This window comes from Strix aluco, chromosome 7, assembly GCF_031877795.1.
Source record: "Strix aluco isolate bStrAlu1 chromosome 7, bStrAlu1.hap1, whole genome shotgun sequence".
NCBI classification, from domain to species: Eukaryota; Metazoa; Chordata; class Aves; order Strigiformes; family Strigidae; genus Strix; species Strix aluco.
In genome coordinates, this window is record NC_133937.1 from 28,276,157 (window position 1) to 28,288,795 (window position 12,639).

General features: G+C 37.4%; 1 protein-coding gene across 1 annotated transcript in view; it reads left to right on the forward strand.

Moving 5' to 3' along the window:
* CFAP58 (cilia and flagella associated protein 58) overlaps positions 1–12,639 on the forward strand; it is a 60,935-nt gene that overhangs the window by 21,790 nt on the left and 26,506 nt on the right. The window contains exons 10-13 of the mRNA XM_074830078.1: positions 3,272–3,433; positions 6,417–6,563; positions 10,022–10,162; positions 10,515–10,738. Of these exons, the coding sequence (XP_074686179.1) occupies positions 3,272–3,433; positions 6,417–6,563; positions 10,022–10,162; positions 10,515–10,738 (674 nt within the window). The remainder of the gene's footprint in view (positions 1–3,271; positions 3,434–6,416; positions 6,564–10,021; positions 10,163–10,514; positions 10,739–12,639) is intronic.

Sequence of the window (12,639 nt, forward strand, 5' to 3'; positions counted from 1 at the left end):
CATGCATAACACTCAGAACTACAAGGCTCTTGCTTTCAATTCTGATTAGGGTTGCTCACAGTATTTGGAGGGTGAAAATGACAAATGTTTGCTTGTTTACTTTTTCTTTTTTTCCCCCTGCCACTTGGGGTGCAAATTTTCTGTCACTTCTTACAAGGCAGAGCCTCAGTAAATAGGTTATGACACTTGAACTGTTTGTATAATGATGCCTGAGTTGTGATTGCAAGTCTCCAAAGGACTTGCATGCTTCTGTCATTCACTAAAGGGGCAATTCCTGACTCAGCTTGCAGGTGAAGAGCAGCAGGAGCAGTTCTGAGCACAGGAGTATGTGGAAAAATAGTCTTATCCCTGCAGAGGTTCCCTACATGAAACTACTCATTGTTTGAAAGGATAAGACAGGGCAAAACACAGGGTAGAAGGAGGACATAGGATCAGTATTATTATATCCACTAGGTAATATTTAGGGTCACTGTTTGACCTATGCAGACTTGAGAAAATGTGGAAAACTACGGGCACCATTTCACAACTGGTGGGCAATGAGCTACTGATGGGCAGCAGTCAGTGCTCTTCAATCACTTTTTACCACCAAGCCGGCTCTGTAGAAGCTCACTGCACATCTGAATTGTGTAAGAGCTGGTAAAGAGCCAAACTCATCTAAGTCTAAAGACTTCTTGAAACTCCTGCAAGACAGACAGAGCCATGCTGGCTCTGAAAACTGTCTGGTTATTTACAGTAGGACAGAATCTATAGAGCTACAGGATTCTTCTTGCAAAATAATCATTTACTACTAACTGATGAACAGAGTCAGCAAAATTATATCCACAATAGTAAAAGATTTTAAGCCAGTGTCACTTGTTGAATAGTCCTAGATTAGCCAACGCAAATGAGGAAAAAAATCTGGCTCTTTGCTCTTTGTTGTGTAGCCTGTATTACTGAGCTACAAATGTTAGTAAAATATTTATTTTTAAAATTGAAATTCTTAGATTATGAAATCTTAGTTTCCCTGTGGAAGGTTTAGGCTGCTGAAAAGGAAGCAGTGAAGTCTACCCTTCAGTCTCACCTGAAGTGTTCCCTGAGTGTGCCTTATGAGAGGTCACAAAACCATATGTTGGGTTTTTTCAAAAAAAAAAACATTTACAATGTTAAATTTACAGTTTAACAAGATATCCAGGGAACTTAAAAAAACATATTTCCTTTTTCAAATTCACATAATGTTTGGAAAACCTAATGATCAACTGGCATGTCATTAAGACCATGGTAGCACTTCTTGGAGTGGCTGAATAAAGGTAAGCAAGTAAGGAAGGCACCGTTACCGAGATCTTGAGTAGGTTCACTGAAATAAACAGGTAACCAACAGTAGGTGATAGTTAGGTGTACAGATAAAAAAATCTGTGAGGGTACAGAAGAAAACTATGAATATCTAATACTCTCTGCTTAGCTTTGGCCCCTCATTGCCAAATCTATGAGGTGTAGTGTGCTATCAACTAAATCAGAACTGAGGATGCTCAACCTCCCACGGGGCTCTGTTGGGAAACATTGCATGTATCTTTTCTGTGTTTATAAGGGAGAATTATTTAGATTTAATCATTCCTGAAAAAGCAGAGTCAGCATCCAGCCTGTGAGCACAACTCAGAAAACTTAGTCCACAAGCTCATTGCACTTACTGTATCAAATCAAAGTAAAAAACTTACAAATGCAGTGACCTACTTTCAAATCTTGCTCCAGCTTACGATCACCACAGTGCAGATAGAAAACATGCCTTATTGATTTCTTCTCCCTGCTATTACTATTGGCAGGTTGTTTTAACAGAAAAGGAAAAGGCAGGAGTGGGTTATAAACTGGGACTGTGTTTTTGTATTGCACTGTAAGCAATTCCTGGGATCCTCTGCAGTCAGCTACAAATGTGCTGGAATTGTATTCCTGTTGCTGTAATAAAATTTTCTATATTTAGCTATCCCCTATCTTCAAAGTTGGTTGGAGGCATCTGGCAGAATGATCAATTAATTAAGCTCCTGCCCCATAGTTAGACCTCACAAGGCTTTACTGCTAAGCAAGGTACCACATTGTCATCCGCAAACTTTGCAGTTACTGACTATTTGATGTAAACATTTTTTTTATTCCTCTGCTTTGACATATGAACATAAATCTTCAAACTGCTACCTTTGGAAACAGAGTCAAGAGAACTGGATATGAAATGCAGTTGTAAATGGGCTTCTGTCCTGGATTTTGTCCATGTGATTCCTCAGCTTTTTCTTTAATGCTTGATCTTTTCCCAGCTTTAGGTGTGGCATTGTTTTGTCCCCCAGGCAGTGAACCTGAAAAATTATGTTCTTGATGTGTGTACTCTGTAGTTTTCTTTTTATTTCTTTTAATCATCTTTCTTTGTAATGATGGATTTTGTTTGAATATTGGTTTTTGTGCTCCTTGGTTTTCAACTTTGTACAGCAGGAGGAAGGTTCTTATGTTTAAAAAACATAATTAGGAAGCCCATCATAAGGGTTAGCAACTATTTGTATTTTTGCTCCTTTAATGTAGTAACTTTTATGTATTGTTATGGTGGTAACTGTTTAACAAAGGTGTCTATAAAATTTTGTATTTTTGTTTATTGATACTGCATGTGATCATCTTCTTTCTGCGGTCTACAATATTCCATTCTCTTTAGGTAATCTTCACATCATTATTTCTAATCCTTCATAGAAGGAACTAATGATGATTACCTGCTTATTTAGATCAAGTGTAAGTTACATTACCTGACTTTCTTATTGTTGTAATTATATATCAACAGTTTGAAATCATTAACAATTTGTGATCGTGTGTTCATTTTAAAAAAAGTTGGGTTGTTAGAATACAGGAGTACATGTTATTCATCTTATCATACAGCTGACATCAAAAACAACATACAATGCCTAGCTTTGCGCTATAAGTAACCTAAGGCTATTCTTGATGAAAGCTATTTATGCTGACTTTATTGAACCTGCTCAGTGGCAATATTTTCAGTAGTATTCAGTATTTTAAATTAAATATGTGCCCATCTGTAAGTTTTAGTCTTGAACAAAACCTAGGTATCAGATTAAAATAAAATGTTGTCCCACATAAGCAATCCAGAAAGGTTAAACTTGTTCTTGGGCTGAAGTGATTTTTAGCTGTAGCTAAAACTTCTTATCACAGGGATTTAAACTTGTCATCTTAGAAGAAGATCACAAACTCTGCCCCATCCTTATAATCTTGTGATGATGGTTTAATTGTGTTCACTTCCTTCTTTCTGTTCCAGGTCCTCCAGCACCTGAAAGATCTTGAAATACGGGAAATGCAGATCTGTGACTATGAGAAGAAAATAGAAGAGTCTGGGATTAAATTGAAACAGCAACAAAACCACTGTGAAGCTGTGAGAACAGAGAGGAACCTGTACAGTAAAAATCTGATTGAAGCTAAGGTAGAAGGATAAGTTTTTCCTTGTGTTTCTCTCTCTGCTCTTGTTGGTTTTTTTTCCAGATCTGATTTGAATTTGTTAAAAGGAAAGTGCACTGGTTAAATGGCAGAAGTGGTTTCTTCATTCCTGTGTCTTTTGGGGAAATGAATGTTTTAGGTTCCTGATATTTTATTTGGACAGTTTGTATTTAGACTGGAAATCGGAGTCCACAGTCATCATGTGGCAATATTCCTGTTTTAAACCATGCACAAAACCATGGTACACTGGAATCATAAAACCTTATCAGAGAAGAAACGTTTTCCTTTCCATCCTGGCTTCACTCTGTCTTATCGCTTTAGGAGTTGTCTGCATGTATAGGAAATAGGGTATAAGGGGAATAAGATTGCCTCCTTAGCCCTGAATGAGTATGCACATGATCATGAATCATGATTTAGAAAGCAGAGGGAACACTTTCCTAGCTGAAGAGGAATTTTCTTACAGAACATAATGCTTCCATGTCACTTGTTCCTTTCAGAGAGTGTCGTTTTCCTCAGATAATGATTCTCTCCATTCATATCTCTTTCTTGGGGATCTTACTAACAATACTAGAGGAAGGATCACTTAAGGATACATTCTGCTATTCTGATGTAAAAATCTAAAATACTACACAAATCCTACTGCAATTGGCAGAGATTGGGACCTTGGATAGCTGTGATTTACAGCCTTGGGTTATTTCAGAGTAAGGAGTTATAACATAAACCTGTGTAGTAGATTACAAATTTATACTTTGGTTTGAATAGGTAGGTGTTTTGCTTGAGAAGCAGATGGGAATGAACTGTCCAAGCTCCCATCCAGCTGTGTGCTGAATTTGATTATGAATGAACCATTTTGCCATTTATATGGGACACTTTACTTGACTTTTGTTGGCCTTTCATCAGTGGATGCAGTGTTGGGATTCTCGCTGCTCCCAAACAATTTCTCAGGAGAAATAAGGGTGAAAAATTGCAACACTGATGACTTTTAAATTTTTTTATTTTTTAAAGATACAACATAAATTTGCTTACCTATAAACAACTAGCATCTATGTGCTGAGTTATAAAATGAAGCAGTGAACTCATCAGCCTTTTCAGGTTTTGAATATTAAATGGTGGTATACACAATGCTGTTCATGGTTCCAGTTGTTAGAGGCTGGCATTTAGACTTTAATAGCTTACTTTGCTTACCACAAAAATTTTTTGGTAAGTCCTGTGTGAGAAGATAGCTGACTCCAAAAGATCTTTTGGCCAAGGCAATGTTATGTGTAGCAGTGAAAAAATAGCCATTCATAGTTCAGTAACAGGTCACCCAGCCATGAAATTAAAAAAAAAAAAAAAAAGAGTGTTGGGTTAAAAATTATGGTAAATTCTTTTTTCCTTTTGGGAAGTAAAACAAATTTGCACAAGCTTGTTTAGATAAAGCTATATGTAAGTGTTTCTGGATTGCTTAATGTGGAAAGATCTGTTGCCCACCTTGCTAGTGGTCTCCAGAGTACCATAATATTCAGCTCAGTAAAATCTCTTGGAAGAGACATGCTGGCAGGCTGTTGATATGAGATAATATATGATGCTTTCATCCCTGGGGTTTCTTTTGGTATTAGGAGCTCATTTGTTTAAGCAAGTTGATTAGGAGACCTGTTTGCAAAAATTGTGTGTTCTTACTGTTCTTCATTAAATACAGAATTAGGAATGTATTTGGGTATATGTCTGGGCACCATATTTTAAATCTCTCTCATCTTTTACAATATTGATGAGATTTATAAGCTATTTAGCAAAGATAGCTTTTAATATGACTTTTGCATTCACAGGAGTGACTGAACATGCAAACAGGTGGGCCTAACAGCATATTGCTACATTTATTTCTGGTCCATTTAATTTGCCAAATAGGTGTGGAATCCATGTATTTTATTTTTGAGGGCTGTCAGATTACTAATCAGTATTTTCTCTGTACTGTTTATGAAGACTGCCATGATTCAAGACCTTGTTTAACTATGTTAAGCATTTCATGTAAGAAAACATCACTCATTTGTCAAGTAAATCCACACCTATGGTGGACAGTGCTGGAAGAGCTCTAAGCTATGCTGGTTTTGTACTGAAACAGAGTATATTCACATGAAAGGTTATGATGTCTTCTCTATGAGGTGGCAGCCTCTGGCAGAGAAGTAGTATCTTCTAAAGCTACTTTCATTAGATACAGAAAAGCATGTCTGTCTAAGCATTGAATTTATTAGCTTCCATTTCATGTCACAACATGCACTGTCACTGCAATGAGTTGAAACAGTTTCTTAATTTTGTACGGGCAGGCAGCTCTGTGCCGTGAGTAGAAATATTCCTATTGACCTGATCTCTCTGTAGTGCTACGAGGCTTTTTGATCTGTGTTTTGAGCTTAAAACATATGCTAAATATTCACATATCAGGGACTTCTCAATCTCTGAGCACACTGTTTCCCCCCTTGCACCTATGTGCAAGAGAGAATGGAGATAAGCATTTCCTATGCTCCCTTGCAGGCATATGGGTTTCTTACTTACGGGTATGTTCATTTACACAAAACCAGCTTCTCTCCAAACATTTGTGCCCAACTGCATACAACCTTATTGAAAAACACATTACTAGAAGCATGAAAACAAATGAATAGGATCAGAATCTTATTAATTTCGATTGACTGCTAATTCTTATCATGTGTCCAGCACGTTAAATGGCTTGTTATACTCATAATTGATGGTCATTATTTTTGCCAATGTATCTTTTAAAGGCTTTTTTACTTCAATATCATGCTAGCATAAGCAAGAAATTGTCATTTAATGAAACTGGTTTGGTCTGTTGGATTAAAAAGTAATGTCTTGTGGTATATAAAACAGACCTCCTCTCAAGCACTGTGATTACATTTTCCAACATCAAAATATCCTGAACTCCTAATCACAGACTTGCTCTTTTTTGATCCCTCTCTGTGATCACACTTCTGTCCTATTAGGATGAGATAGCAGAAATGAAGAGGAAACTGAAAACTCTGACACATCAGGTGGATCAGCTGAAAGAGGAGATCACAGACAAAGAAGCAGCCCTTGTGAAAGCACATCTAGAACATCAGCAAACAGAGAAGGAGAAGGAATCATTGAAAGTAAGAGCCTTTACATATATGCCTTCTTACAAAGGATGGTTTCAATATTTTTGCAGACTGCATTATGTTCCTAGTCTGTGGTAGTTGTTTTGCTGTATTTTGATAAACTATTCTGTAATTGAAGCACAAGATCTCAGTACCCTTCAGAGGTATTAGTTACACAAATCTTCCATATATCTGACAAATTTAATCTCTCCCTATAATTATAATCAGAAAGGTCCTGGATTGTCTATTGGAAGCTTTAAATCTCGGTGACTGAACATTTTTACTAAAAAGTTCCATTTTGCTTGCAGAAATGTGGATTTGGGGGATAGCCTGATTCTAGCAAACTTTTTAATATAGACCCTTATAATTCAAGTTTTTCTTTTTAAAAACTTTTTTCTCTCTGCTGTTTTTAAATGCAAACCCCATTATGTTACACTTCACAACCTTGTATTTCTGTGTGACTAGCAAGCATTAGTCTTCTGGGAATTAGGCAGTGCGTTTTAGTAGGTCCCTCTGCACAGAAAGTTATTTTAATATTGTGGTATAAAGCAGAAAGAATCTATTTTAAATCAAAGGAAATCTGAGCTTGAAGCTCTGGTGGTTCTTCTCAGCACTGGCTGCAGCCCATCCTTAGATAAGCTATTAGATTTGTGGCGATATCTCAACCCCATTTGCTTCACTCTTGAAAGATTTAAGGAGTTAGTGTCCACAGCAGCTGATTTTTTTCTCTTCACTAAGCACTAGAAAAAAACCAAAACCAGGAAACAAACAACAGTCCCCAAAAACAAAAGTCCCCTGCCACTTTCCACAATGTTTTCTTTTGTCAGTTTATTGCTATGCTGCAATGACTCCTTGAGTTTTCTGCCCCTCTCAGCACATTACAGTTATGACAAGATGTCAATAGAGCTTTGTAAAAAGGTGATGAATTTGTGTTCTTGTACCTGATCTGTCTCAGAGTTGTTCTATCAGTGATGGAGAAGTCAAACAGCGTCTCATTTCCTGTGTGCAGCTTTCTGCCTTAACTAGTCCCCAATTTGGTCTCATCACCTCAGAACTGTCTGCCATCCGTTTGACAAACATATGATTGCTACATGGTTTACCCACTCAATTATTCACTAGCAAGTATGTCCATACACTGACATCACATTACTGACTAGCTTCAGGGCATTGTGGTCTTCTACCTGAGTGTCTCTGCTGAATGCTAAAGCAGAAGAGAATTCAAAGAGGGAGCCGATTGACACAGGCACAAAAGAACCCAATTATTTGTGTAGCAAGCTGGCTTCAATTTGTCCTGTTTGTGCTTATGTGAAGGAAGCAAGCAAGCTGTTCCTGGGAAATCAGTTTAAAGAATGTGCTAAATCATGGAGGACTGGGATTCATAGGAATGAGATTATACAGTCATTGGATTTATGCTTGCCTCAGCTGGCATAAAGGCCTTAAAAATGTGTAATCATGGTAAATGAAACAGAGGATGCCTGATGCAAGCACCATACGATGCCATCTTTTGGTTTCAGTTGGCCTTCATACAGGCTTGCGAATCACACTGGTTTGACAAAGCATCTAAATGTTGAAAAATACATATCTGAAAGCTGTAAGAACTATGGCCCTCCAGGTTTGAGCTACTGTCAAGTGCTTTTGTATTTTTTTGTAGATGTTCATGCATGTCTTTTTTTAGCATTTTCTAGAAATCTGGATGTAAAATCTGACTTATTGTTATTTCAGCATTCTGTGTCCAGCCCCAGTTATCTTCTATAGAATTCATATTTTCCTCCCACCTCTAGAACAAATAAAAACCCCTCTTCACTTACGCTAATATTTCAGGATCTAAACAAGGACTTGGTTTGAATTTGCTTTGAGATATTGACATAGGTCCCATATAAATTCTTCTTTCTTACTGACTGTTTTTCAGTTCTTACAAACTCTCTGACCCAACTACTGATTTACAGTAGTTTCAGACCTGACCGTTTTTCTGCTTCACAGTGACTGTGTTTATTCATTTCCTTTTCTCTTAACTAATGTACACAGACCCTCATACTGTTGTTTTTAGCATATTTAATCTACTTGAAAGTCCTGTTAGCTTGTGAGGCCTTTGTGTGGCTTAAAGTATTTATGTTCTTTACTATACAAGGCAGTTCAGATTTATTTTAACTTAGTGCATTCCACTGAGGAGATTTGTTTATATGAATGGTTGCTGCCAACATCTAATGCCACTTCTTGTTTACAACTCATATTTTTTCTGACATAAGGAGAACATAGAATTTTGATATATTAAAAAAATATTATCCAGCAATGCCAAATGCATGAGCAGTTTTACATTTGTAGACAGCTTTTGCACAGTGTTGATTGCATTTCAATATGAAGTGGCTTGCATTTTTATTCGGATGATGGATTCCGATGAACATCTAACACTGAGTAAGAGAGATATGAGTGTTGCACATATGGGAAAATGAGAATTTTATTAAAGAAAATAAGAATGGAACAAGCTATTTTATTATGGTGATGGAACTGTTTGTCTTAATGTTTTTGTGGATGCAGCCTCCATCACAGCCTCGTTCTTTCAGCATTGGATGATGCTCTTTCCCAAAAAGCAGCTTGAACATCATCCTTTGTAAGGGTCAGAGTTGTGGCAAAGTCTTTGAGTCAAGGCTTGAAAGTTTTCTTATCTGTGAAAATGGACTGTAGTCAGCTAGTTCCATTTTAGCTCTAATTGCCTAGCAATGATAGAAATTTCTAATAATCCAGGAAGACCTTATTAGTTTTTATCTACATACATGCCTTGAATTATAAAGTTCATGACAGTGGGATAGAATTATTGGGCACATTTTACTGTTAGTTTATGTTAGTGGTCTGCAGTAACTGTAACAGTGTGTTACTTCTCCTGCGTTTAGGGACAGCCCCTCTTTTCTCAGTCTTCCTCATCTACACATCCACTAAAAAAGTGCTAAAGCTCTTTAATTTTGCTGTTCCATGCCTGGTTGCCATCTTCTCCACCAATTCTGTTATTCCAATCTGAAGCCTGGCCTGAGCTGATGCTGATTTGTATTACATAGCATAGATTGTTGCCCTTTCCAGCAAGGTGAATTATCCTTTCTCACATCCCAGACTGACTTTGAACTTCGAATAACAACACCATTGAAAAGCTTTCCAAATATGCCCTATTTAATTTTTAAATTTTTTTTATTAAATGAGACATCCCTGAATTGCAACTTGAACCATTGTCATAGATAAAAATCTGTTCAAATTTCTAGTGTGTATAACACAATGATATTAAAATACTGTTTCCAACATTTCTTTATGGGTCTTCATGATTTCTTGTCTTAGTGATTTATTCTCAAAAACTAACAAAATATGTATGTCTCAGGAAACTAAAATAATGTATGAGATTTTATTAAAATTCTAACTTTTAATCCCAGGTGTATGTAATGGGAAGTTGTTACTAAATGCAGTTTACCTATATTCTTTGACTCCATCAGACTGAACTGCTTAAGATGAAAAAACAGGCTCTGGAAACCAAACACTTTATAGAAAATCAGGAGGCAGATGAGAGAAAACTCCTAAAAATCATCGCTGAAGCTGATGCTGAGAGGCTGAAACAGAAGAAGGAATGTGACCAGGTAGGAATCTCTAATTTGGCTTTTCAAACACACTGCATTCTGTTCCCTCATTTGTCCAGTGTATTTTTGAGATCAGCATCCTCAGCTACTGTAAATGTGGTACTACTAAAGCTTTATAGTGCTGTTGAAACAAAAAAGTTAATATACTGAAGTGAACGGAATACATAGTTTATCCTATTCAGTGTCTGAACCCTTATAGGGGAAACTATTAGGCCCTTGCCATATTTCTTTCACTGGTAACACCGAAACCTCTTAATGCACATGATTTTGACTGATGCAAATATAGTCATGATACTTTGGATTTGTACTGAGGAACTGTAACTAGGATTATTGCTGTGCCCTGCGCCCTTAGATTACCAATGAGAGAGATATCCTGGGGTCCCAGCTTGTTCGGCGCAATGATGAAGTGGCTCTGCTCTATGAAAAGATAAAAATCCAGCAGTCCATCTTAAACAACGGTGAAACCCAATACCAACAGAGAATAGAAGACATCCGACTTCTCAAGCTGGAGATCAAAAAACTGCGGCGTGAGAAGGCAATACTTGGCAAGAGTGTGGCTAATGTGGAGGAGCTCAGGTAGAAAATCTGATTGAATACATTTCCATAGTGACTGCACCCATGTTTCTGTGTTTGAGACAGAAAATATGTTTTAAGCATGGTAAAGATTTACATCAACAAACATTATACCTTGGAGAAGGGGATTGTTTGGTTTGACTTCAAACACAGACTGGATTAAATTTATGAAACAATTTATCAGCAATTAAGAAAATTAAAATATAGGAAGGAGAAAAGGAGGAAAAAAGACATCTTGGCCAAAGTTGAAATAGTTTCTGTATTTCCCCTTGTACTGTGAGTTACTGCCTACAGAATAAACTTGACAGACATCAGCAGAAAAGGTGTTCATAGTTCAGTGAGCTACTTAGTGGTACCCGAGGCCCAAATTAGTGGAACTGCTTTTTATTAGGCAATCCACAGAGGATGGGGAATACTTGACATATTTATAACAAACCTCTGCACATTTTCAGAGCTCTCTCCTTCCAGATTTATATGCAGACTTGCTCTCTGAGAAAGATTTAGTTAAATTTTCATTGAAGGTTGTGTTTCTTTGAAACAGAAGTTTAATAGTCCCAGCCTGATTTATCTTCTCCGTCTCTGGCTTAATGCTTTCCTTCTTTTTTTACTCTCCTATATTTGAGGTGTAGACTTTGCTGATGGGAAACTGTTGTAATTTTCTATAGAATCAGTCTTGGTTTATAAGGAGAGGCAGCTACGTTTTTAACAGATAACAGTCATACTAATTCTATGTAGCCACCACAGTTTTGGGTGAGATCTTTAGCTTAACTGTATCAGTATAATTCCATGGCTTTCACCAGAGCAAATTAACTTCAGTCTGTGGTCAGTCCCATTGACTCCAGTGGAAGTATGCCAGTTTGATTTGGTGTAACAGAAAAGAGAACTGGGTACAAAACATTAGCAATTGCAGTTTTCATCGACTGACTGCAGACAGGAATAGGATTTGAACTTGCTGCCCAAATGCATTCAGCTGAAAGTCTGTTACTGTATTGAAACTCAGTGACGGAATTGAAGTATACTGCGATGCATGCCATGATGGGTGGATCAATTCTTGCTAACTGCAGCAGCAATCACAGACTTTAATGAAGTCCAAAACCATCATGAAAACTGCCTGTCGAAAGACTCCATTTATCACTTGTGCTGCTAATTAGCTTTCTTGATTTGCCAATTGGAGATGTGGGTTTTTTCCTCTTCCATAACCTTGTCCAACTCACAGTTAAAAAGGCCTTTTTCTCTTTAGTGAGCTAAATGCAACTCTGAGTTTATCAGGAAAAGATTCAGTGGTGGAGTAGGAACATGGTGATCCTACACGCCCTTTCCCCTTGGAGAACTTACATAATCCACCCACTAAAGTGTAAGGGTTGGACCATTGCAAAACATGTCTTTTTTTACCTGCGCCTCAAGCCCCCATCCCCACCATAAGAGCTTAGTTGTCAAAGCATCTTGGGAGTGCTCAATTAATTTTAGATTCAGCAGTAAATCACCCCTGAAATTCCTTGAGGAGAGGTAATAAAAGAAATATTTGGGTTCTCTAAAGAACAGTGTCATCATACTTAAGTCCTAGAGTGTGTTTTATTTACTGGATTGTGTGAGCCACGTAGATTTAAAACCATCTTTCAAGCACAAGCTGTTAGATTCAATACCAGGGTAACGGGGTATGACTCCATAACTGATTTGTAGGTTATTCTAGACGAATTAACTGTCCTTCTGGCCTTAATGTGTATGGGAAGATGTGGGCAGTGAGATTCAGTAGGCTGTGGAATAGAGTCCCCAGGAACTGATGAAAAGTCCCTTTTTTGAGCATTCCTACTAAAGCGAGTGAAGATGTCTAACTGTGTTATCTTATGGTTCCACCTGTTCAGTGATATCAATGTCGACTATTAATCACCAGAGTCACTTTGCCT